This window comes from Xenopus tropicalis, chromosome 5 (genome assembly GCF_000004195.4).
Source record: "Xenopus tropicalis strain Nigerian chromosome 5, UCB_Xtro_10.0, whole genome shotgun sequence".
NCBI lineage: Eukaryota > Metazoa > Chordata > Amphibia > Anura > Pipidae > Xenopus > Xenopus tropicalis.
The window spans coordinates 73351477-73378449 of record NC_030681.2 but is presented as its reverse complement, the minus strand read 5'-3'; the positions used below and the strand labels follow the sequence as shown (position 1 = coordinate 73378449).

At 38.7% G+C, this 26973-nt stretch overlaps 1 protein-coding gene across 1 annotated transcript in view; it reads right to left on the bottom strand.

Annotated features, from left to right (window-relative positions):
* Positions 1 to 3099: 3099 nt before the first annotated feature.
* The window catches only part of man1a1 (mannosidase, alpha, class 1A, member 1), a 146692-nt gene continuing 122818 nt past the window's right edge, over positions 3100 to 26973 (bottom strand). The window contains exons 9-12 of the mRNA XM_002932113.5: positions 17384 to 17603; positions 15119 to 15291; positions 12983 to 13098; positions 3100 to 8942 (exon numbers count right to left, since the gene is read on the bottom strand). Of these exons, the coding sequence (XP_002932159.1) occupies positions 8816 to 8942; positions 12983 to 13098; positions 15119 to 15291; positions 17384 to 17603 (636 nt within the window). The 3' untranslated portion in view covers positions 3100 to 8815. The remainder of the gene's footprint in view (positions 8943 to 12982; positions 13099 to 15118; positions 15292 to 17383; positions 17604 to 26973) is intronic.

Below are 26973 nucleotides of genomic sequence, written 5' to 3'. Positions count from 1 at the left end.
CGATCTTTAGAAATTTTCGTTTCCAATGCGAATTTTTCCCATTCGGGATTCAAACTCGTGATTTGATAAATCTGCCCCTAAATGAGCAAAATATGTTTTGGCTTAAAAGCAAATCAGGATACATATGGTGAGTGGGGAATGTGAGCTATTGCAAAATTAGATGGCAGTAAAGAGAAATGACTTTTTTTGGACTTAGGTCTTCTTTTTCTATTGTTATAATCTTTGTCAATTTTTGCAGAGTATTCGAACAATGTACTTTGTTAGTCATTAGGTCATTCGCAGTAACTGAAGATGCAAATAAGCACGTAGGCGTTATGTGAGGTTACAATGTTACCTATGGTATGGACTTTTGCCCTGGAGTATATATCTAGAATTGCCTAACTTTTTTACAAGTAAAAAAATTTTTAAATTTAAAAATCAAAAAAGCTAAATACACACAATAATGAGTGAACTAAAGCTCTTAGTATAGAACAAAGGCCAAAGTCTTTCTTTATTAGCCTGGCGCAAACACTAAATTCCCTTTAAAGTTTTGTTTTGTTTTTTTTGTCATAGAAATGATTGCAATGTTCTTTTTTTTTTTTTTTTTCTTAAAGACATTTTTTAGCCTTTCTGCACACAACCAGAAAATGCATCAATAACATGATAATTCTTAAAGGAGATGCATCACTTCCTATGCAATGCTGTTTACCGAACAGTAATTGGGGTCCAGGCGCACATGGTTGATGATGGCTTCTGTCTGACATAAATGCCAATAGAGGTATTTGATTCCAAGATACAGTCTATTGGATAAATGTGGAAAGTTTCCAGACTTTCTACTTTTCTGTTACTTACATTTATCAATGTCTAATTCTGCTTTACCAGCGTGTATGAGCCTTTTTTTAAAGTGAAATTATTTTTAACAGGAGTTTCTATGAAACTGGCATATAGACACACTTTTCTACAGCTGCATTGAAAATCTACGGTATGTCATCTGTTCTGTTTAAAATGCAATCGATGCAGAGCTTGAATAGTGTACAGGCATTTAAGATGAATCATTTTATCAGTGTGTAAAGAAATCAATACATTAATGGGCACAAGCAAATAACTGGCTTATCTAGAGAGGATACTGTGACATTCTGTTTGGGTCTGTATTTTGACCTATGTTTTCCTATGCCTTGGATGTAGAACATCTCCATGGAGTTGGATTAATTACTTTAAATCCTAAATTACTTAAAATCATGTAGATTTTAAAACATACCCTTATCCCCCTTCACAGTCTCCCGTTCAGAGTAGACTTTTCTTTTCTGCCTTCATAAATAACTTATCCTCTCCCTTCCATTGGTCATTTTTGGAAGTACCCCCATCGGCTTTGCATAAGAATGGCCCAAAAGTGTATGTGTGGCAGTAGTTTTCCGTCTGGTGCAAGGCCATTCCAATGCAAATTCAGTGGAGTCATGTTTTTAGGTTAAAACAGTGCTCACAGCACCTGGTGTGCCAAATCTATTAGTCTCCTAGTCAGTCAGGCCTCATTCTGTGCCTCCAACAATATTGTTCATAGGCCCTTAGCTGGTATCTTGCCTCTGTAGCTAACTAGGTCAGACAGTTGCATGGAACACTCATCTAACAACCTTTCCCAAGCCCCAGTTATGCTCTTTTGTTGTTGAACTGATAAATAAGAAAGTGAATGCTTGATCAGCATAAATGCAGGTTCTATGCTGTATGTAATCCCTTAAGCATGAATAATACAGCAGTTCATGCGTTTTGTGCATTTCCATCCGCTTCCATACATTTAGGCATATTTACTTTAATAAGAAAGGGAAACAATCAGGACCTTTACAGTATCTGATGGAAGGTTGTTGTTTTAATGGAATTTATAATCACATGATATTGTATATATGGTAAATCGAACTTGCTGACCTTTCACATAAAATAAAAATTTGTATTTAACATCTGTTGATCCTGGTGCTTTCAATGAATACTTTAAAAAGGCATGGAATAACATAGTAAAGAAATGGTCCCATGATGGTGCCATAAAGTACTGCTGATAGGAAGTGACAAGAGCAAACATTTGCTTATTATCTTCTTACATAACCAACATGGTTTAAGCTACAAGTGTTGTGCCCGGGCATCTTATTTTTTGTCCTATTGAGCAGTTTGACAAATAATAATCTACTTTTTCGTGATTTAAAACAGTGGGTGCCAGGGAAGAAATAGCTTTACATTTCTGAAACAGCAGTTGGACTTAAACACACATCCATCAAACATATCCCTCGGATACTTCCCATTTAAGCCATTCAAGGGGTAATATGGTAATATTTACTTTTAGATATATATACAACAATATAAAATTCAGTAGCATTTATTTTAATAATCAAATAACATGGACAAAAGGTTTAGGGTGCAACCATTGCTAGACTTGTATGTACAGGTTATCTGCTTCTCTTTAAGGTTAAAAGGGAATTCTACATCAATAAAAATAAATAACTAAAATACAATCTTGCATTCCTCCTTTTTCATTATTAAACACTTGAAGGGGGATTCGAGTAGGAGTTGTTTTTGGAAAAGTGGCTTGGGCCTGGCTATAAAGCCAGCTAGGGTAAAAATTGGGGAAAATGCCTCATGTTCAGCTTGGGTAAGATTTGGTATAAAAATATATTTCCTGTCCAACAGGAAGTAGCAGGGAGTCGGAGGGCTCAGAGGGGAGCGGGGGAGCAGGGAGCCGGAGGGCGCAGAGGGGAGCAGGCCGTTGTTTATGGAGGCAGGGGGGTTGTAGTTTGAGGACTACAGTCAGGCCCTCCAACAGTCTCAGGGACCATGAACTGGCCCCCAAGTTTAAAAAGTTTGAGGACCCATTTTAAATGAAAGTATTAGAAGTATTATAAAATATTTTTAACTTTTTTTTCCTGCATTTCTTTGCTGTCTAGTTGCTAGATATCAGGTGCTATAATAAATGAAATTGATTTCTGGAAAAAAAAACAAGAAAACAAATTGGTCTACAATATTCTAATTTTCTAAAAATTATTTCTAAATATACTTGTTGCTACTACAAACTGAAAAATCTCTAACATGGGGTTTCGCTAAGAACAGAAAATTCTTTTAGAAATAAGAAGACTTCACAAGCACTTTAGAATAAAAGACTTTATTCACAATATAATAATACAAATATAGTTTTTATAAATTGTGCATTGTAATCTATTACACAACCCTATTTTTAAAGATATTTATATAAAGGTGGAATGTAATAATAGAATGCATAGAAACAAATTAATGGAATAAAAATGAGACTGTGTGCCAAGAGAATGCCTTTTTTAAAAATACAAGTTGTGCAATATCTGGTTTATAATGAATAAAATAATCAGTGTGTTCAAAATACAGGTATAGAATCCATTGTCCAGAAAGTTCTGAATTACAGGAAGGCCATCTCCCAGGGAGACTATTTCAATCAAATAATTAACATTTTTAAAAATGATTCCTTTTTCTTTGAATTTATAAACAGTACCTTGTACTTGAACTGACTAAGATATAATTAATCCTTATTGGAGGCAACAACAATCCTATTGTGTTTATTTAATGTTTAGATGATTTTCTTGTACATTTAAGGTATAAATATCCAAATAATGGAATGACCCCTTATCCGAAATGCCCCCGGTCCCAAGCATTCTAGATAACAGGTCCCATACCTGTACAACAAAAAATGTAATATAAACAGATCAAAACAACTGTAATTGGACTTGATTCTGTTTTAAGAACCAGGAGCCTGGTTTGGGAATTATACAATAATTTCAGTAATATCTGCTTTACAGCATACAGAGTACAAGATGGTGCTTACACTCAACTAATGAAAATCATCTTCATGAACATCAGTATTATTGTTTTTTTTTAAATATACCATAAATTTAAGATTTATTTTGAGGGTCATGATCTTCCCAGGAAAAATGGTGGTATCCAGACCCCAAACAGCCACAGCCAGCTGCTAATGTATATATACGGTGGCAATATCACAGTGATCAAACAGCTGCTTAGTGCCCCACCGCCCTTATAATGCTAAATCAGAACAGTACACAGAAAACTTGTGATTGCATCAAAATTCAACAGTATAGCCATGAATAGACATTTTAAAGCTAAATAAGTATTTTAATGACAAATATAATCATGGTGGCAAAAGAATGGCAAAGAATGATTACTTAGATCATTCCTATATGGCTTTAATTGCAATTATGTACATATATCTTTTTAGGGGAAAGGATTTTGTGCCCTTCTAGTAAGAGAGTGTATTACACATTCCATAATGGCTTTTTCATTTTAATGTTATTGGTGGCAGAGACAACTTCAGAATAATAACCAGTGCTGCTGCATTTTACAGATACTTTACTACAGTTTGTAGATGATCTGATCCCATTTAGCAACATATTTTCCAAAGTACAGGCAAGCATTGCCAAAATACCAGTAACTTGACTTAAAAACCAAAGATTGGAATACCAGTCAGTTAACATTACAATATCCAGGATAATCACTATAGCAATGAAAAGACAATGAAGAGAGAAATGAATGTAGGTAATGCTGTCACAAAGAAAGAAACCAGATTGTCTAGCTGGCTAGTTATAAAACAAAATGGGCAAAGATCCGTCAGTGTGTGTGAGCAGCCACATACAATTGATGAAAACAATTCAAAATAATTCTGAAGAATCAAAATCCAGTCAATCAAACTGGACTGGAGCAGATGTCCAAAAACAGACAATCTGGTAAGCTAATGGCTTCAAGTAGTTTGTTATGGAGACGGTGGTCAACATAGAGACACCAGGGACATGTACAATAGGTAGTAACCCAATATTTCCATGAGCTGATCCAATGGATCACTGCAACGTAGCAATCCAAGCAAATTGCACCAAATGGCAAGTTTGGTAAAATTAAAAAAAAAAAAAAAAAAAAAAATGCATGGTCACCTCAAATAAACCTTAAAAACAAGGGTGTTCTCTGAAACAGCTTGAAAAGTGCAGATATTTTTGTATAATTACAGTAATAATATTTAGATTGCTAGGAAGAGAAAATACTATTTCTCTTTAGTTCACCTGGCCCACAGCTAATAGTTGCTCCTCTTTCTCCTATGCTATGCTAGGTTTAGGGGTAGCAGGAACCACGAAATTACCTTCTTAACTTTCTAAATAGTTTAAGCTTTTTCAGTTAAATGCCAATCCCCAAAATAAGTCATTAGTAATTGGATAGGTTATGATTACCAGCATACTTTGAACAAGGTCAAAGGCAGTTTAATGTGTTATGAATGTTTAATTTGTTGACAATGCTGTGCCATAAGTGATTTACACTTGAATTTTGCTGGCGATACTCATTACACAATCTTCAGTGCAACAAAGGCTCAAAGCTTCATAAGTGCCAGAAGTGAATGGTCTAGGTGCGTGCTGTTGCACACAATAACAGCATCATCAGCACACTGTACAGGAATCACTTCACACAATGCCTCAATATGACTAAGCCATATAATTCATCAGCTTCTTGAGTAAGCAATTCAGTAAATAAAACAGCAGCACCCATTAAGAGAAATGTTAATAACGCAAATGTGGCCTTCACAAGATTCACTGATGCAAATAGTAAGAGGAAATTTGAATTCCAAAAAGAATTGCAACAGTGTCAGTAAACAGCAAAGTTTTAAATACTGTGGTGCATCTAGCAAAATTGTAATGGACATCCTTAACATCAGTGATTAATAAAACATATGAAGAAATATTCTATTCTTCTTAAATTAAATAAGATGAAAAATGTAATGAAATAATTGATTCTTCATCTGGCTTATGCCTAACCTATCTACAGACTAGAGCGGACCTTTGGGTAGATACTGACCTGCCAGAAAAGCCCAAAGCTCTGCCTCCTAAAAAGATAGCGGAACTGGTCTCATGTTTTATCAGATATTAAAATCACTATGCTGGTGCACATGACTATGTTACCACAAGCTTTCTGTATAAGGATTTGAAGAATTTGTAAACATAACTAAATAAGGCATTAGCATTCCTTTTTCACAGATTTTCAGTACATTCCCTGACACATTCAGACACATTCACATGAGAGAACAAATATACCTTTTACAAAACAGTGGTTTCCAAGAAAAATGTAAAGAAAAAAAGGTAAATTATGCCATATCATAAAGAAAACTATAGTTAAAGTACTATTTGCCCCTGGAAAATAAAGTTTACTAGGGAAACATGTCAGATGATGATGACTAGTTACAAACAGAAAACAAATCTGAATTTGGAAGGAATAAACTAAAAAGTTCACTAAAAATTCACTACATTACAGAAATAGATAAATGGAATAGCCTTCCAGCTAATGCTCCAGAGTCCGCACATATGAATGAGATGTATATATTTTCTTTTGTGCTGTCTAAATAATAAAAAAAAACTCTTCAAACAATCAAAAGTATTTATTTAGCCGTATTGTTTGTGGATGTGTAAAGATAAAGCTTAAAAAAGTAGAGGCTTTTGATAATAATATCACTTATTTGAGTACGGACGGTGCATTTTGCACTGTTTTTTGATCTGAACTGATAATAACGTATGCACTTACAATAACTGTGTGCTCTCTCATAACAAAAGAATTGCCCTCCTTTTGCAAAAGAAAGGAAATGGAACCCAATATTAGTTTACCATTCTTTAAGGGAACAACAAATTAAGTAAATAACATCTAACAGGGTTTCTAAAAGGGGATGCAGAAGTCCAAGTTTCTCACTGCTGTGTTGCAGTAGGAGGGTATATTCCTGGCAAAGATCTAGGCGGCAACAACTTTAAAAGCCACAGAATTGAAAGAAAAAAAAAAAAAAGAGAAAAACTGCTCCTAGTTAATACAGTCAATTCAGAAGGTCAATTCCCACAGCAGTAGAGTGAGGGATCAATACTCTCTCACCAAGCGCTTCTTGTATTTCAGTTATAGCTTCCCTATATAAATAATTTATTATTTCTGAAAGTGATGGTTTTACAGGTCCATTGTATAGATTTTGTTACAAAATTTGAGCATAGCTATTATGGAACCAGAAAGAGAAGAAACAGTGGATGAAACAGTGGATAAAACAGGATCACCCAGGTTAGCAGAAAAGTCTTATTGCGAATGTAACTTGGGCTCAATTAGAAAAAAAAACATAAGGCAAAATTCATTGGGTATGCTGTTATCAAACGTAAAAGTTTGCGTCTTTAAACCATGCTTAACTGGAGTGGTGGAGACGAATGCCTGTGAGGGACCACTTAGTATTGTTGGTGCCACATAGACAAATGTCAGCTGAGGCACTCGCTTGTAAATGCTGCACTGAGCTTCCGATTTGCACTGCTTGCAGTAGGCAGTAATAGAGACTGCCATAAGCATGAGCTGCAGAACACCAGAGCATGCAGTATTACACATAGACATTTGTAGTTCTTTGCTCAAACTACAAGATGTTTTATTACATATGCGCGGGCATTAGCGCAGGTATCTTCCGACTGGCAAAAGGGTCCCTAAACACATCTGGAGAGTAACAAAACCTTGTTTGAATTGCGCATTTTCCCTTTGAATTTCCCCATTAGTTCTCATATGTGAAATGCTTAATGGAGTTAAAAACTAAAAATGACACAATAGGTGAAATAAACTGTTAAATAACAAAATGCAAGTGCAAATGTTGCTTATATGACAAATTTGTTGTTTAAAAATAGAGTTTTAGAAGGAATTAAATTAAAAAAAAAAAGCTTGAAAAATAACTCTACAGTTTATTAGTTAATTATTATAATGGCCCTTAAATTCTCTTCACTTTGGGCACTAAATTCAAAGCTATTAATATTTTGCAAAATCTTTCATAAAATAAAGTAACAAATATAACTGAAGTAAGGGGTAAGGGCACCAAATAATGGGAATTATTTGCAGATGCAGCATTTGTCCCAGGTCTGGTGACCCACGCCAACCAAATATTTGCCATCAAACAGAATTTCAGTAAATGCAGTCTGCGGGTTGGTTGCTGTGGTTTACTAAGTTGGTTGCACCTATATTAATACGAACTAAAGCTAAATGGGTTATTGACATTCTTTTCAAACAAACAAAATCAGCATGGAAATGGGAAGTAGTCTTAATAATAATCAACATTTTGTGAAGTCCTGCAAATAAATCAGTACAAATATTCTGTTAAAACTTTTTTTTACATACACAAAGAGGTGGTGGACAGTTCTCTCCTTAAACAGGGCTATTTATCAGTTAGACTTGAGAGGTTTGGTGCTTTTCAATTCATTAAAAAAAAAAAGTGGATACAGTCTAAGAAAAAGTTCTGCTGCACCAAATTTGTGTACCACATTCATTAGTACTGAACTACTTCAAAATATATATTGACTAAAGTTAAAGAAAAACCCGCATAAGAATAGGATGTCACAGTTACACATTTCCTTTTACATGATTTTCAGATATATCTGATTCACAAACAGCTGGAAAGGAAAATAATTATTTTACACTATTTGTTATGGCTTTTTGCAACATGGCAAAATTACAGCTTAAAGCAGACAATCTCCTCACAGAGGAGAAAGGATCTTTGCAGTCAAATTAAAGGAACGTTAAAGAAAAAAGGCAGTGATCTATTGATGAGAAACAAAAAGTCAGGTCCATGGGGAAACACAGCGTGTCTCGGATTCACAGTCATTTATTACATCACAAAGGAATGGCTCTAGGATCACCTAAACATTTAGAACATTAAAAATAAACAGACTGCAAAGCAGTTGATAGACGACAGAACTGAAGAATTAAAAATGTTGTCTAAATTCCTGGAAAGTTTATTATTTGCGGAATGCAGTGAGTTATGTGAAAAAAGTCCCCTTGTTGCTTTTTATTTGGATTTGCCATTTTGTATTGTGTCACTTTTAGTAATAATGGGCAATGGGTGGGCCTCGGTGTTGAAAATCCAATGTTCTAGAGGAAGTAGGTCATCATCCGAAAACAGTAAGTATAAATATCTAGAAAGAAACAAAATGAATCTTATCAAAACATTTTCTTTTAAAACTGATTTAAGATTGGATCTTTAAATTTATCGGCTAACTGAAAATAAAACTATGCTATGCATATACATATAATTAAAACAAGCTACTGAATATAGTAAAGCATTATTGGCTTTATTTAATAAAAAGGTACGCTAATGAAATATCTAAATGCTAAATTCCCCAATGCTTACCTGAATGAGTTAGAAAATAAGCATACACATGTATAGAAATGCTACCAAAACTATTTCACCAGTCACTATGATGAATATTCTTTAAATATAATAAAATAGAAACTTGACTTTATTGATGTACAGTGGTGTGAAAAACTATTTGCCCCCTTCCTGATTTCTTATTCTTTTGCATGTTTGTCACACTTAAATGTTTCTGATCATCAAAAACCGTTAACTATTAGTCAAAGATAACATAATTGAACACAAAATGCAGTTTTTAAATGAAGGTTTACGTTAAGGGAGAAAAAAAACTCCAAATCTACATGGCCCTGTGTGAAAAAGTGATTGCCCCCCTTGTTAAAAAATAACTTAACTGTGGTTTATCAATTTCAATTTTCAATTTCAATATCAATTTCTGTAGTCACCCCCAGGCCTGATTACTGCCACACCTGTTTCAATCAAGAAATCACTTAAATAGGAGCTACCTGACACAGAGAAGTAGCCCAAAAGCACCTCAAAAGCTACACATCATGCCAAGATCCAAAGAAATTCAGGAACAAATGAGAACAAAAGTAATTGAGATCTATCAGTCTGGTAAAGGTTATAAAGCCATTTCTAAAGCTTTGGGACTCCAGCGAACCACAGTGAGAGCCATTATCCACAAATGGCAAAAACATGGATCAGTGGTGAACCTTCCCAGGAGTGGCCGGCCGACCAAAATTACCCCAAGAGCGCAGAGACAACTCATCCGAGAGACCACAAAAGACCCCAGGACAACATCTAAAGAACTGCAGGCCTCACTTGCCTCAATTAAGGTCAGTGTTCACGACTCCACCATAAGAAAGAGACTGGGCAAAAACGGCCTGCATGGCAGATTTCCAAGCCGCAAACCACTTTTAAGCAAAAAGAACATTAAGGCTCGTCTCAATTTTGCTAAAAAACATCTCAATGATTGCCAAGACTTTTGGGAAAATACCTTGTGGACCGACGAGACAAAAGTTGAACTTTTTGGAAGGTGCGTGTCCAGTTACATCTGGCGTAAAAGTAACACAGCATTTCAGAAAAAGAACATCATACCAACAGTAAAATATGGTGGTGGTAGTGTGATGGTCTGGGGTTGTTTTGCTGCTTCAGGACCTGGAAGGCTTGCTGTGATAGATGGAACCATGAATTCTACTGTCTACCAAAAAATCCTGAAGGAGAATGTCCAGCCATCTGTTTGTCAACTCAAGCTGAAGCGATCTTGGGTGCTGCAGCAGGACAATGACCCAAAACACACCAGCAAATCCACCTCTGAATGGCTGAAGAAAAACAAAATGAAGACTTTGGAGTGGCCTAGTCAAAGTCCTGACCTGAATCCTATTGAGATGTTGTGGCATGACCTTAAAAAGGCGGTTCATGCTAGAAAACCCTCAAATAAAGCTGAATTACAACAATTCTGCAAAGATGAGTGGGCCAAAATTCCTCCAGAGCGCTGTAAAAGACTCGTTGCAAGTTATCGCAAACGCTTGATTGCAGTTATTGCTGCTAAGGGTGGCCCAACCAGTTATTAGGTTCAGGGGGCAATTACTTTTTCACACAGGGCCATGTAGGTTTGGATTTTTTTTCTCCCTAAATAATAAAAACCCTCATTTAAAAACTGCATTTTGTGTTTACTTGTGTTATCTTTGACTAATAGTTAAATGTGTTTGATGATCAGAAACATTTTGTGTGACAAACATGCAAAAGAATAAGAAATCAGGAAGGGGGCAAATAGTTTTTCACACCACTGTATATCAATGAAAACATTCCTGGAGTTAATAGGACCCCTTCCTCTATTTAATAACAATTTATGGTTACCAGAGTTACACAACAGATGCATGTGACCATGCATAAAACTCCCCAGTGTACAATTAAAATATCAAACCCATAATGTTCAATGTAGGTATACACATGTGCAATAAAAAGCCCTCTGCAGATCCATAAGTAGAGTGAAGTGCAACCATAAGTCCCACTATATTTCTGTTAGGTGTTCCAGTTCCAATGATTAATATAATGTTCCCATGAAGTTCACATGGGGCTGCACTGTGTAATAGAGAATTATTGAGTTAATGTATTGTTGTACATTTAACCAATACCATGACTTTATCAAGAGGCCAGTGGGGCAAAACTGATTAAAACTTAAACCAAAAAGGGAGCGGTGGTGAAATGAGGCTGTGACCACAAAATTCATATAGTCAACAAAAGATCCTCTGCACTCAACCATTTTATATAGGACATTAGGACATTCTTTGCATTAAACTACCAAGCAATGCCCTCCCCCTTTAAAATTTAGTACAGGTATAGGATCCATTATCCGGAAACCAGTTATCCAGAAAATTCCAAATTACGGAAAGGCATTCTCCCATAGACTCCATTTTAAACAAATGATTCTAATTTTGAGAAATGATTTCCTTTTTCTCTGTAATAATAAAACAGAACCTTGTATTTGATCCCAACTAAAATATAATAATCTTTATTGGATAGAAAACAATCCTATTGGGTTTATTTAATGTTTACATTATTTTTTTAGTAAACTTAAAGCATGGAGATCCAAACTATGGAAAGATCTCTTATCTGGAAGACCCCATGTCCCGAGCATTCTGGATAACAGATCCCATACCTGTAGTGAGCACACCTCGCACAACTTTTTCCAGTATAGTTTATAAAGGAACAGTTGCCAGCTTCATGCTGTAGCTTCCAGCCTTCCCAAATACAGTCAGGCGATCCAGTGAAGCCAATAAAATGGCAACCATTTGGGGGTTTTAACCTCGAAAGCAAGCAAGTCGCAGGTACAAGTCCCTTTGTAAAATGTATATTGAAGCAGTATAATTCTTAATGAATCAGATGAAAGTGAATATAGGACTGGCCAGAGCAGGGAAGCCTTTGATGTAGTTGACCAGCTTGAAGTATATTGCAATATATAGATTAACAATCCCTGTTTTGCATAAGGGGAGGGCATCTCTTGGTAGCGTAATGCGCAGAATGTCTTATTATCTTATATATTTATAATGGGTGAGTGCAGAGGATCTCTTGTTGTTGTATATATAAAACTTAAAGCCAACACAATGATTGCTGAATTAAAACATGCTGGACATTTGTATGCATTATGTCACAAACTGTTACTGAACAGAGAAAATGGGCCTCTTTACCTCCAGAAAAGTTTTTTATGGGTTGTGAGTATTTCAGTTACACCTCAATGTACTTATGTTTTTATTTTAATATATTTAACGACTATTAATCATAGTGCCTTGTAACATAGGGTTGCTGTTGGTGAATAGTATGGTCTCCTTATATAATTATTCATTCTGCATTTATCTTATCTCCTCCTATTCTCTATAATATAAATGATCCTAACACGGCCAGTCTTCATAACCAAGACTTTCCATATCTTTATCCAGGTTTGTTGTGCTTATATGAAATATTTTTCAATATCATCCCATTTGAGCCCTGGAGACCAAACATGCACAACATATTCTAAATGGGGCCTAACCAGTGCAAAGTGTATTAGCCACAAGAACCTTTAGGTCCTTCTCTTGCTATGTGTGTCCATAGCAAGAAACAACATTAACACAAAGCTGAATGTAGGCACAATTGATTATATTTAGAAAGTTTCTTACTGTATTGCAATAAAGCTTATACTGTATAAAATTTAAATAAGACCATAATGCAGAATAATTAAGAAACTAATCTTTATACCTTAAGTACAGTTCTGTAAAATGTTATATTTAAGATAATTTCAATTTAAGATTAAGAAAGGTACTCTGTAAAATGAGATACTTCCTCTTGTTAATGGTACTTTTAATCATTATTATTATTCATGCTTACTTGAGTGTTTCTGCAAGGTAGAAACTTTGCTGTACATCATCGTGATTTGGATGAGCCGAATAAACGTCCCTAACTCCAGAATATCCACCTTCTACTCTGCAGTACTTTTCTAGTGCCTACAAGGAACAGATTACAATCAGGCTTCACCACATGAATCTACTGTCAATGTTTCGATTGGACTGCAAAATCCAATTACTGTTCACATTTTTGCCAATTGAAAGCACCTTGTCACATAGAATATGGGCATGATTTCAATTTACAAAGACAGATAAGCGAGAGCAAAAAACAGATGTATGCAACTTCAGTTCAAGCCAAGAAACAATTAACTTTGAAGATGTTTAAACAACATTGTTGAACTACAGGTTCAGTATGCTATGGCATTAGTACAAAGATATCCAATAATATGCATTTTTTCTTACTTCTCATATAGCAATCAAAATCTTAATGAATTTACAATACAAACGGTGTATTTTGCCGTCTTCTGTTCTCATTTTATGGATTGCACATAAGTCAATAATACGGGACAGGGAAGATAAGCTGGCCTGTGATTAGGTTAGCATGAAGCAATAACAGGGCAGTTATTTGTTAGTGCTAAATACAGTATGTGCACTGCTCTTTGCAATATTCACAAAAGAAAGAAAAAAAGATCTAATTGTACATTAATTATAAGCTTAACAAGCACTAGTGTAAATGCAGCTAGTGTAATAACCTAAGGCTAAGAGCCTACCAAAGCTGTAGAAACACCTTTAAAGAGAACAAAAGCTAACTATACCCTTATAAAAGGTATATACAACCGCTATGCTTTTTTTATCTTTATAATATGCTTTTCTTCAGTAGCAACCCCCCTTCATAAATCCTCTGTCCAATCCAGTAAAATTACTGCCATCTTTGTATATTCCCCAGAACTTCCTTTCCCTCAAAAGTCTTAGGAGCATATTTATTATAGTGTGAAAGCGAACATCCCCAGTGATGTTGCCTATAGCAACCAATCAGCAATTAGATTTGAATGGTCACCTTCATCACCGGTGATGTTGACCTACATACTATAATAAATATGCCACTTACTGTGCAAGAGCCAAAAATCCCTCCCCTTGACCCTATGCACTCAGCGAATAAATCATTAGAATAAGAACTTTAACTTTATGCCCCTTGCAATACGCAACTTGATCCCTATTGGTTGGTAGGCAGGTCTATGAGGGTCACTGATGATGTGCATTCAAATGTGAATGCATCAGCAGAGGTTAGCAACTGAATCTATAATTATAGTGCAATCTAGCTTTGTCATGTGTTTCAAGCAGAGCCAAAATGAGGGAACACTGTATTAACCTATCTAATTCTCTAATTCCCTCTATATTTTAATAAAAACAAAAATACCTACTTATAAAACAAAGGCACTGTATAGTATATTTTATTATGCACTATTCTGGAAAAAAATTAGCACATCATTGGAGCATTTCATGATTTTAGTGAATATGGTGTGATATTACAAAGGACACAGAAATACCTACTTTGGTATAGCTGAATGTTGCATTGCAATGCGCCTGCAATATTAACTAAGCTTGAGAAGTGTTCTTGATTTGTTACCTTCTCAATTATAAATGACATTAAATAAATCTAATTGAAATGTTAAGAGAATTGATTTCAAGGCAATAAAGTTGAGTGTTTAAAGGTCTTGTCATTTGTATTATAAAACATGCATTCACAAAATGAGGGTTTCTATTTTTACCTTCAAAGAAAAGAAAAGAACTAAAGAGCAAAATACAGATGATAACAACGTTACACAATCGATACCACCAGTGAATAGGACAGGGCTGAATGATAAGAAACACAACATCCTCATGACTTCTAGATGTCACAAAGCTGTGCAGAGCAGTTATGCAATGCGGAATTGTTTGACTCAACTGCTGAGATCACTTTTCTTCTTCCATATTTGCTATTGAGAAGTAGCATAAAGGCAGCAGCAAACTCATGTAGAATTTGTAACAAATTAAGGTTAAAAGTGTAGTTCACATTTTGTCATGTCATTTCTCTATATGTGTTTTGGAATTATTTCAAGAAAGAAAACCTATATTTAATCTTACCTAGTAAATAAAACTTGTGTATAAACATGAATAACTCCTCCATGGAAATTCTTACCTGTACTGCTTCCCAGCCCCATTGTCTGTACTTTGGATCATGAGTGAATCTCCACATGTACATATAAGTTTCAATGACCTCTGGTCGCAGGATATAGTATTTTTCATTTTGTCTTGTAGCAATAGCTTCAACTCCACCATCAAATCTAAAAGCCTCTGGTCCCAGTTTCATCGCTGAATAAACAAAGGGCATTTTCAGGCAACAACTCAAATGGTATAAAACAGTCTTATTTTCTACAAAAATACACAACAGTAAAGTGTTGGTAGTTATATTTACCATATAATGGTCTATTTCAAGGAACAGGACATCTATATGTAACTGCAGCAGGTTTGCAGCCTGATTTGGACTGGCACATGAGTGGCCAAGACAAGCAAATAGACCTTGCCATACTAACAGATTTTCCTGTATATGCCCAGCAACCAACCCACTATTTCCATATAAATTGGGAAGCTAATAAATAAAAAAGAAATTGTTGACTCTGTTGACCACTTAGTATCAACAATTACTCAGACACAATCAGACCCATATTCATGCACCCTCAGTTCTCTCGCACACATAGTAATATAGTTACATAGTTACATAGTTACATAGGGTTGAAAAAAGACCATTGTCCATCAAGTTCAACCCATCCGAGTAAACCCAGCACACAACCTATACTAACCAATCTATACACTCACATACATAAACTATATATACAACCAGTAATACTAACTGTAGATATTAGTATCACAATAGCCTTGGATATTCTGCTTGTTCAAAAACTCATCCAGGCCCCTCTTAAAGGCATTAACAGAGTCTGCCCTTACCACATCACTAGGAAGGGCATTCCACAGCCTCACTGCCCTCACCGTGAAAAACCACCTACGCTGCTTCAAATGGAAGCTCTGTTCCTCTAATCTATAGGGGTGACCTCTGGTGCGTTGATTGTTTTTATGGGAAAAAAGAACATCCCCCAACTGCCTATAATCCCCTCTAATGTACTTGTACAGAGTAATCATGTCCCCTCGCAAGCGCCTCTTTTCCAGAGAAAACAACCACAACCTCGATAGTCTAACCTCATAGCTTAAATCTTCCATCCCCTTTACCAGTTTAGTTGCACGTCTCGGCACTCTCTCCAGCTCATTAATATCCTTCTTAAGGACTGGAGCCCAAAACTGCACTGCATACTCAAGGTGAGGCCTTACCAAGGACCTATAAAAGGGGCAAAATTATGTTTTCATCCCTTGAGTCAATGCCCTTTTTTATACAAGACAGCACTTTATTTGCTTTAGTAGCCACAGAATGACACTGCCTGGAATTAGACAACTTGTTATCTACAAAAACCCCTAGATCCTTCTCCATTAAGGATACCCCCAACAAACTACCATTCAGGAGATAGTTCGCGTTTACATTATTTCTACCAAAGTGCATAACTTTGCACTAGTCAACATTGAACCTCATTTGCCAGTTTGCTGCCTAGTTTTCCAATTTTGTCAAATCGCTCTGGCAGCATCCTGCATGGAACTTATAGTTTTGCACAATTTAGTGTCATCAGCAAAAATAGAAACAGTACTCTCTATGCCCACCTCCAGGTCATTAATAAACAAGTTAAAAAGTAAAGGACCAAGGACAGACCCCTGCGGTACTCCACTAACAACACTGGTTCCTGCTCACCTCCTCATAAAAGGCGACTAAATTAGTCTGGCATAAAACCATGCTGGCACAAACTTATAATATTGCGAACTGCAATGTATTCAAGTACCCTATCCCTTATTACCCCTTCCAAAAGCTTTCCTACTACTGATGTCAGACTAACAGGCCTATAGTTTTCAGGCTGAGAGCGGGATCCCTTTTCAAATAATGGCACCACATTAGCAATTTGCCAGTCTCTCAGCACCATGCCAGACCTCAACGAATCCTGAAAAATTATGTGAAGAGGTTTGGCAATCACAGCGCTCAGCTCATTTAATACCCTGGGATGAATCCCATCCGGTCCTGGACCTTTGTTTACCTTTACATGTTCAAGTCTCTTTTGAATTTCCTCCTGAGTGACCCATGCGTCAGTAGCTAAATTACTAGAACTGGGCATATTAAAAGGGAAGCCTTCATTAGCTGGCTCCTCAGATGTATAGAAAAACACACAGACACAATCACACACACACACAAACAAGCAATCTGAGCTTTGCTTACCCACAGGAATACAGAACCAGCTCCCACCCCTTTCTCACACAGACACACCATCATGAGACCTTGTTGTAATAATTTAATTTATAATGAAATGCTTACTTGTGCGATCATAGGATTCATGGCATGTACGTGCAATTTCTGCTGCAAGTTCTATATGATGCCCAGTTTTATCTTCAGGTGCTCCATCTGCTCCAAGTGCAAACATACCACCAGCAAAACAAGTAAGGTGCCCCATTTTGTGCTCTAGCAAGCCTCCTTTCCATTCAGCAATGTAGGTTAGGCCACTGCTGGATTTGCGAATCAGATGAGTCTCAACTGCCTTTGGGAGATAAGGTAGTCACAGTCAAGTAAAAGTCAGTTGAAGGGTTTACTAAAAGAACATTTCTTAAAATATGTCAAAGAAGAAACTTGTTCTATTTTATATTACATACAAAACTGTTAAAGTCAATGAACAAAATACAGCAAGGGAATTATTAGAGGTCGTGAGACTAAACAGAACCCTGGAGAAATCCGAATATATTTTATGGATGTGTACATTTATTTTATACTTATTTAATAACTTTCTTTCCTTATTTTTATACTTTGTAAATAACAATGCCATTTAATTTTCAATCTAATTGGTAATAAAAAAAAACTGCTTATGTAAGGCTTTTGTGTTGTGCAGAAACTCTAATTTCTCAAGAAATAAGCTATTAACCATACTAAATCTATTACCTAGTGCTTCTTAAATAAAGCTGGTTGGTATTTTTTTTGGAATCAGTTTTAACAATATGACAGTACATTAACAGACATCATATTTCTATAACTGTGGTTTTAAGCAATAACAGAGGACAAGATATTTTACATGAATGTAAATGGTTTTTAAACAGTATCCATCCCTTTCATATTCCTTATTCTAACCTTCAGCAAGGTCTATTAGTCAACTTCATGAGTTATCACAATACTGAAAGTCAGAGAAAAATAATTTGCACACCACATTTGTATATTAAAAAATATCTTCATTGGGTTAAAAGGCATAAAACCAAAGAACCTCCCAAGCTCCCCCACACACATTTTTTGTTTTATTTGAGAACACAAACAAAGATTTAAGAGGCCAAAGCTTGCCATTAAGTAAGAATTTATTGGCAGAAATGAGGATTGCTTAATGAACACATATAATGTCTGGGAAAACAAGATATAAGCACACTGGTCTGCAGAATAATGTGTGCAATTTATCTTTTGTGTGTAGAATTCATTCACTTCCCAAAGATGGGGGTGTTTGAGCAGAAAAAAACAACCTCTTTAAAATGGATGGATGAGCAATACACAGCATGCATGAGTGATACACTGGCCTACTTACATTTAAACCAATCACACACTCAATTAGGCAACAAAACCAATAGTTTTGCACTTTCTGCTGCCTTTCTTGCAAAATGTTTTTTAATTGTATTTGAAACAGGAGGCATCAATCAGTGCATATAAAATCTTTCTAGCTGTAAAGTTTTTCTTAAACAAGACAAAACTGATTTTAATGAAAATCTCTACAACTAAAAATAAAAACCACCACAAATTAAAAACTAAGGGGTTAAGGGAAATCATGAAAACATTAGCAAACTGTTTTTCATAAAAGTTGGGCTGATTGTTAATCAGTTCAGATGCAGACTGCACTGGTCTCTATGGGATAGTGAAATATAAAAATCTTAGGTTTAGATCTTATTACTGACTTGAAAGAACGCAGTGAAAGAATGACACAAATGATACAAAACTACGTAGGACATTTCAACACATCCAGGACGTGGCATACTTGCAGGGTAATCTTGACAAGCTGTCATCCTGGGCAGCTACATTTAGATTAGATGATAAATGTAAGTTTATGCTTATTTTTATTCATAGCAGGACTATGTTAGGTATATTTTTGATGGAGCAGGAACAATGGGTACTTATGGTTAATAAACTTAGCTGCAGCAAGCAATTTCAGTCAGCAGCAAGAAGGGCAAGTGTGGTATTGTCCCATACTAGCCCAAGAGGAGTGTGAAATACCCCTTTACAAAGCACTTGTAATATGCAATACATTTTTGGGCTCCCTTACTCAAACTGGACATTTTGAAAGCCATGATAAAAGGTATAAAAGAGCTGTTATGAAGAAAGGCTGGCCTAGTAGGAACTAGAAAAAAAAGTGCTGAAGGGGGTATATGATAAAAATTGCATGGTTCCCTTTTATGTCTGTGAAGGGTCTCATTCATCCATCAGTGCTGTCCAACTGGCGGCCCGCGACCCCCCTCTGTGTGGCCCCCCACCTGTCTGGCTGCTTTGATGGCTTAGATGCTTTGTATATACTTTAAATGGTATCAGTACTAAGATTAACTGCCCCCCCTGCATGGTTCTCACCTCAGATTCAGGCTGTAATCCCCCTGTATTGGTTAAAAATGTAATCCCCTGTGTTGTTCACACTTTTTAATCTCTGCATTGTTCACACCTCAGGCTCAGGCTGTAATCACCCACATTGTTCTCCTGTTCACACCTGAGACATTGTATGTACTGCCTGACATGTACCGCCTGGCATATGCTGCCTGTGTGTATGGCACACGGGCAACATATGTCAGGGTATGGCACACACAAGTAGGGCAGGTAGAGTATGGCACACACAGGCATGGTAGGACAGGCAGAGTATGGCACACAGGCATGGTAGGGCAGGCAGAGTATGGCACACACACAGGCAGCATAGGGCAGGCAGAATATAGCACTTGCAGGCAGCATAGGGCAGGCAGAGTGCTGCCTGTGTGTGCCATACTCTGCCTGCCCTATGCTGCCTGTGTGTGCCATACTCTGCCTGACCTATGCTGCCTGTGTGTGCCCTACTCTGCCTGCCTTGTTCTGCCTGTGGGGGAGGTGAACCTGGCAGGGGTTTGTTCTGGGAGTTTGTAGTTGGAAATAGCCAATAAATGGTCCCTAAGGTGTGTAATTATGTGCTGGGGGTTGCTGTTCTACCACCATTGTGATAAAATGGGTGTGGTTCAAAGTGGGTGTGGTTTAAAAGGGGGAGTGGTCAAATTGGCTTCCATTAGCGGCCCTCCACCACGTATGCTAGAGAAATTCCGGCCCTCGGCACCGCAGAAGTTGGACAGCACTGATCCAGATCATCGTATATCTGTAACAATAAGTCAAATCAACTGGACTTGCTCTATTTTTCTTGAAGACGTTTCACTAGTCATTGTCTTTGTCAATTTAGAATTTCTGACTTGCGAAAGAAAGTCAGAAGATTAACAAAATGTTTTCAAGAAGAATACCGCAAGTCCAGTTTATTTAGCTTATTATTACAGAGGTACCCTTTTATATGTACCAGTAGATTCTTCCAGAAGATGCAGGAGTATTTTCTGAGATTAGTAAAAGGAAGACCCATGTTAATATGTGAAAAGATAAAGTGTGAGGACTTTCATATAAATTACATATTTTTATTCAATAAAGGGTTGGATGCCTCTTTAGCAAGTGGGGAAATACGAGGTTATTGAAATTAACAGCTTTTCATCTTCATTTGGATCACCTTGATGGTAGGCAGGTTTACCTTGAAGAAAAGAACTAGAAGGATGTGTGCCTTCTCATCTGCTTGTCACATGTTACTTATTTTCATTGGTGTAATTCAATAGAAACAAATGTCATTATATATAATTCTCAATGCTACATTAATTTTACTTTGTTGCTGCTCCCTACGTTTGATATGCCATCCGAGAATTCCTCAGTAAGCAAATCAACCTCTTTAAACTAAACTTAAATCGGATGGTTAGAAAGCTCTAGAACTGTATGAGTTTATCTTATGAGTTTATGCACTTAAAAGCTAATGCACTATGTGCTGAATGGCCACACTTACTACACTGCTTCTTAACTCTACGGGGAAGATAACCACTGCAACCTGCAAAGGTTTTTTTTAATAGACCTGTCAATTTTAAGGCTAGGACAGGCAAAATCACTGTTGTTGTTAGACCGGCCAACACTCCTTCTTTCAAAAATGCATCTGCCAGGGATACTTTTCTTTACATCTGCACTGCTATACTCTTCCAATGCCCCAGCATCCCTCTGCGCCACCCTGGGTGAAATTCTTTTCCATCTAATGTACTCTGCACACACAAGCACAGAGGATGCTTGGGTACCAGAAGAGTACAGCAGTGCTAAGAAGAAATGTATCTTGGGCCTGGAATCCTTGCCCCTTTTAGCGCCAGTGTCTCTTTATCCATCTGCACTACATGCTTTTTTTTTTTTAAAAGGTTTTTATTTTCATTTTCTTTACAAACATAACATAAAAGCACATTCACATATACAGTGTATAATGCCATGACCATATACAAGTATGCAATAGCAAGGTCAATTGGGTGCAGTCGACATTGCCTGATATGGTTACAAAAAGTCAAAGTTAGGGAGGAACGTTATTTCCAGACACCATGGTGTTATACCCTGAGATTCTCGCCAGAGTGTGCGTCTAACCAGGGTGACCATACATTCTCGAACTTATTTGGGCAGCCCCTAGCCAGGTATGTCAGCTTAATAAGTGGGAGTCTAGAGTGGACCAGTTGTACCCACTGGTGGAGATCGGGGGGGGGGGGGGGGGGGGGGGGACTCATCCACTTCATTGCGATCACCTTTTTTGCATAAAAGTATAGTGATCTGAGTAGTGTTCTGGTTTTATTCAGGGGGACTAGGTCTTCTATGAGTCTCAGAAGACATACTTCTGGGGCCAAAATTCCTGGCATTTTCCCCATGACCTTTAGGCACATTGGAGTAATATATGTTCTGTGTATTATTTTAAATTGGACCATCTTGTCCTTAGTGGATATCAGAAAGCTATATAGGTTGTCTGTTACTTCTGCCCATTTATTGTCATCAAGTTGGGGGATATCACCGTCCCATTTGCGCTTAGCTGTGTTAAATGGGATCCCAAGACTTGGTAGGAACATTTTGTATATTTCAGACACCAACTTTTTGGGGTTTGGGTCCCAAAGTCTTGTCTCAAAGGGGAGTTCTGCAATGTTAATAACTTGGGAGCCAAATTGCGATGTCATTGCATGGCGTAGCTGGAGGTACCTATATATTTCCAAGTTTGCCTGGCCTAGTTTCCCTTTCAGTTGGTCTAGGGATGGGAATATACCTTCTATTAGGAGATCTTGCAGGTGACGGACTCCCAGCTTGGGCCAGTATTGAAAGTCGGGGAGAAGTAGTAGATGTTTGAAGTTGGAGTTCCTCCACAGTGGGGAACGGGGTGATGGCAAGTGCATAAGTTTGGGGAATAGAGTCTTAGTGATTGCCCAAATTTTTTGTGGGACTTTAATAACTGGGGGAAGTCCTTGGGTATCTCTAGCCTTTCTATAGGGGGCGTTTCTCAGGGCTTCCATGGACTCCGTGCATGAAGCCAGTAGTACTGTGAGGGGATTATCCATCTCTTGGCTAAACCAACTGTGCAGGAACCATAGTTGTGAGGCATAGTAATAATACTGTAGGTGAGGGAGGGCCAAGCCCCCGTTATCCTGCGGGGTCATTAATGTCTATTGATCCTCGGAGCTTTATGCGCCCAGATAAAAGGGAAAAGGATTGAGTCGATGCGCTTAAATAGTTGTGGGGGGAGCCATACAGGAGCATGATGTAGGGCATATAGGAACTTGGGTAAGTATACCATTTTGAATAAGTTTACTCTACCCCATATGGTCAGAGGGAGACCTTCCCAGAGCCCGCTAATTTCTTTGAATTTGTGTATAATTGGGTCAATGTTTTTTGCAATATACTCGGTAGGGTCTTGTGATATTATGATACCTAGGTATCTGAATTCCGTGACCCACTTCAGTCCCTGTATGTCATCTCGCCTTTGGGGGCCCTCAAGAGAAAAGAGGGTTGATTTAGTTTTGTTTATTTTAAGACCACTAAATGCTCCTAGGTTATCTGCTAAGTTAATAGCATTGGTAAGGGAGGGTCTGCAAGGAACAGAAGAACATCGTCCGCGTATAATGCTATTTTTTCCCCTAGCCTGCCATATTTGAGCCCTTGTATGCTGGGGGTTTGACGGATCAGAAGGGCGTATGGTTCTATTGCGAGGGCATATAAAAGAGGGGAGAGAGGGCATCCCTGCCTGGTACCGCGTGTAAGGGGAAAGGGTTTGGAGGAGACATTATTGATGCGAATCTGTGCCACTGGGGAGAGGTAAAGGAGCTGTATCCAGGAAATAAAAATAGGGCCTATACCGAATTTGCTTAGTGCTTTCAAACGCCTTTGTTGCATCTAATGACACTACGGTTCTGGAGCCTGGGTTGGAGTGGTCAATTTGGAGGTGGGTATAGAGGCACCTTAAATTGATTGCCGTGCTTTTGTTAGGCATAAACCCTGTTTGATCTGGGTGGATGATGGAGGCTATGACCTTATTAAGGAGCTGAGCTAGGATTTTTGCCAGTATTTTTACATCAGTATTTATAAGGGAAATGGGTCTGTATGATTCGCATATTTCAGGATCTTTTCCTTCTTTGAGAATGAGCACAATAATTGCAGCATAAAAGGAGGGGGGGAGAGTGCCTGTTACCTTGGCTTCTAAGAGGGTGGAGTGGAGTCTAGGAGAGAGTTCCTCGCTCATCACGCGGTACCAGGAGGCCATCTAGGCCCGGGGATTTCCCTGGGGGGAGGCCGCCTATCGCGTCAGCTACCTCACTTAGGGTTATTGGGCTGTCAAGATAGGCAGATTCTGTGTTACTGAGCGTGGGAAAGGAAATACCTTGCAGAAGTTGTTCCATGTCTGGCTCTGTGCATGCGGTGCATGAGGTGTATAGGTCTTGATAGTATTCCGCGAATACCTCGGCTATGTCTAGTGGGTCAGTAGCATAGGTACCTTGGTTGTTTTTAATTCTTGCAATCATAGTGGTGGGGCTGCTGACTTTGGCCAAGTATGCAAGGGTCTTCCCATTCTTGTCCCCTTGGTCAAAGGCTCGCTGACTAGCATATAGTACTTTCTTGCGGGTGCAAGCAGTTTGTTTTAGTTCTAGCTCCCTTTGGGCAGATATTAGTAGTTGGTGGTTGTGTTCAGTGGTGTCTTCACTGTATGTTTTCTCAGCTAGGGTGACTGCCGCCTCTGCCTTTCAGTTTTATTTACCTTTCTGATTGTTGCTATTGTGCTTATGAGAGATCCCCTAGCTACTGCTTTGGATGCATCCCAGATTGTGTTGCTCTGACTAGTACCTTCGTTAGTTTCCCAGAATAGTTTTTAGTCTGTCTTGCTGGTTTCTGCCACTACACTATTACTAAGCCATAGGGGAGAGAGTCGCCATAGTCGGTGGGTAGGGTGTATTCTAGTGCGTATTTTTTGGTGTAGTGGTGCGTGGTCCGATAGGGCTCTGGGAAGGTATGAGGCCTCTGTCACCCACTGTGTAAAATCCGGTGAGCCTAGAGCCATGTCTATGCGTGAGAGGGAGCCTTTGCCTATTGAGTGACAGGAATATTGTTTATCAGTTGGGTGCTTGTGTCTTCATATGTCGTGTAGGCCATGGGCCTCCAGCCAGTGTTTGAGGTGGCCACTTTGATGCGTTGTTGTGGAGAGTCTGTCTACAGCAGGGTCTACTACTGTGTTGAAATCGCCCATTAAGACCAAGGGGCATGGTAGGTATGGGGAAGTTTTCTCAAAAACAGTGTCTAGGGTCCCCTTGTCGAAGGGGGGGGGGGGGGGGTACGTAGAGAGAGACTATTACCATTGCTTGGTTATTGATTTTACAGTGGAGGATTATGTATCTACCATAGCGATCTGTAGCTAGGTTTAACAGCTCAAAGGGTGTATGTTTGCGGATAAGGATTGATATGCCCCTAGAGTAGGTGGAGTATGGTGCATGGTAGGCAAAGTTAACCCACCTTTTTTTAAGTGCCAGAAGTTTCTGTCCTACCAAATGAGTCTCCTGGAGGAGGAGAAGGTCAGGCTTATACCTATTGACATAGTCAAACATGAGGGCTCTTTTAAATTTAGAGTTTAGGCCGCGAATATTCCATGATATAAAGCTAGTTTCCCCCATTATAATGGTGCTGAGATTTTAGGCCTAGACTGAGCCTTTGTAAGGTGGCGGGGCCTGGGGGGATACCTTGCGTAGTGGAGTCGGCAGTTGGGGTCATAGCATTTTGTGCAATAGAATAGTGCTTAAAACATAAACAATAACAGTAACAAATAAACCCATCCCGTCCCTCCCTTACCCTCCCTGCCCATCTATCCAACATAGACGGCCTATACCCAAAACAGTTAAACTGGGTTGGTGCCGGTAGGTGCTAGTGTCTGGTACTTACTGCACCTCTCGCTCTTTGCGCTTGCAGGCACCGTTTGGTCACATATAGGAAAAAGAGAGAACAGCAGCGGGTTTGAGGTAGAGTCAACATTATAATGTCCCGCATGGGAGAGGGCTTCCAAGCGTTGAGGGGGGTAGAGGGCCACCAAACTTGCTCGGTTAGCTGGTGAGAAATGGCTAGGGGGCCCGCACCGGATTAGGTAATACGTTGAGCGGTCCAACAGTGTGTGGCCCAGGCTTACGCCATCAAACAGTCAATAGTTACATGTCAGCAGTGTTTAAGCTGAGGTTGCTCTCACTGGCGTGTTGTGGGGGTTTAAGTCAGTTGTTTATGCAAGGTTGCAAAGTTCTGGGTCCCCTTTAAATACCAGCTAAGAAGTCAGGCCGGGTTTGAGCGGTGGGTTAGCAGTATCCCCGGAGTATAGTAGCAGGCCAGTGATAAGGTAAGTGTCTTGTACAGGGGAATGTCAACGTTACCTGAGCGTTGCCTCTGGAAAGCTGAGGTAGAGCCGTAAGCTGGATGGTGGTTTACCTGGAGCGAGTATCAAGCCACTCTGCGATAGGAGGTTGTGCGCAAGAGACAGCGCATTGGTGTAGGTTGTAAGCTTGTTCCCGTAGGCCGGGTTAGTATCCCCTGTCAGCGCCGGTTGGGGCTATTTCGTGGGCTTCCCTGGCGCCTTTGGGTATTGAGCCACTGGTCTGCGTCGTTAGGAGATAGGAAGAAGTGAGTTGCTCCTTCTGCCACAATGCGTAGCTTGGCTGGATAAATCATGGAGTATACTATCCCTGCATCACAGAGCCTTTTTTTGACCCCTTGGAAGGAGGCGCGTTGCTTCTGAACCACTGGAGAGTAATCCGGGTATAGGGAAATTGTATTACCGTTCCATGTGAGAGGGCCTTTTTGACGAGCTGCGAGTAGTGCTGCATCCCTGTCACGAAAGTTGATGAAGCGCATGATGAAGGGCCTAGGGTTGCCGCCTGGCGATAATGGTCGTGTGGGGATGCGATGAGCGCGTTCTATGGTCAGCAGCCGTTAGAAAGTGTCGGGTCCTAGGTTGTCCCGAAGCCATGTCTCAGCAAATGCCTCTGGGCGGTCGCCTTCAGACTTTTCAGGGAGGCCCAGGATGCGTACATTGTTGCGCCGATTGCGATTTTCTAGGTCCTCCGCTCTGTTGGTCAGTATAAGGACCTGCTCTCTTAACCTTACCAACTCGTTTGGCAGAGGTTGGAGCGCGTCCTCGACCGCAGATATCCTGCGCTCTGCTTCGATTGTGCGCTCCCGTAGGTTCTGGAAGTCGTGACGCAGCAAGGATATATCCACTTTAAAGGGGACCTGTCACCTTAAGAAATAATTCTAAATTGTTTTCTATTGTGTTTGTCAAGTGAAATAAACTTTACTTACACTATATAAATAATTTAAAT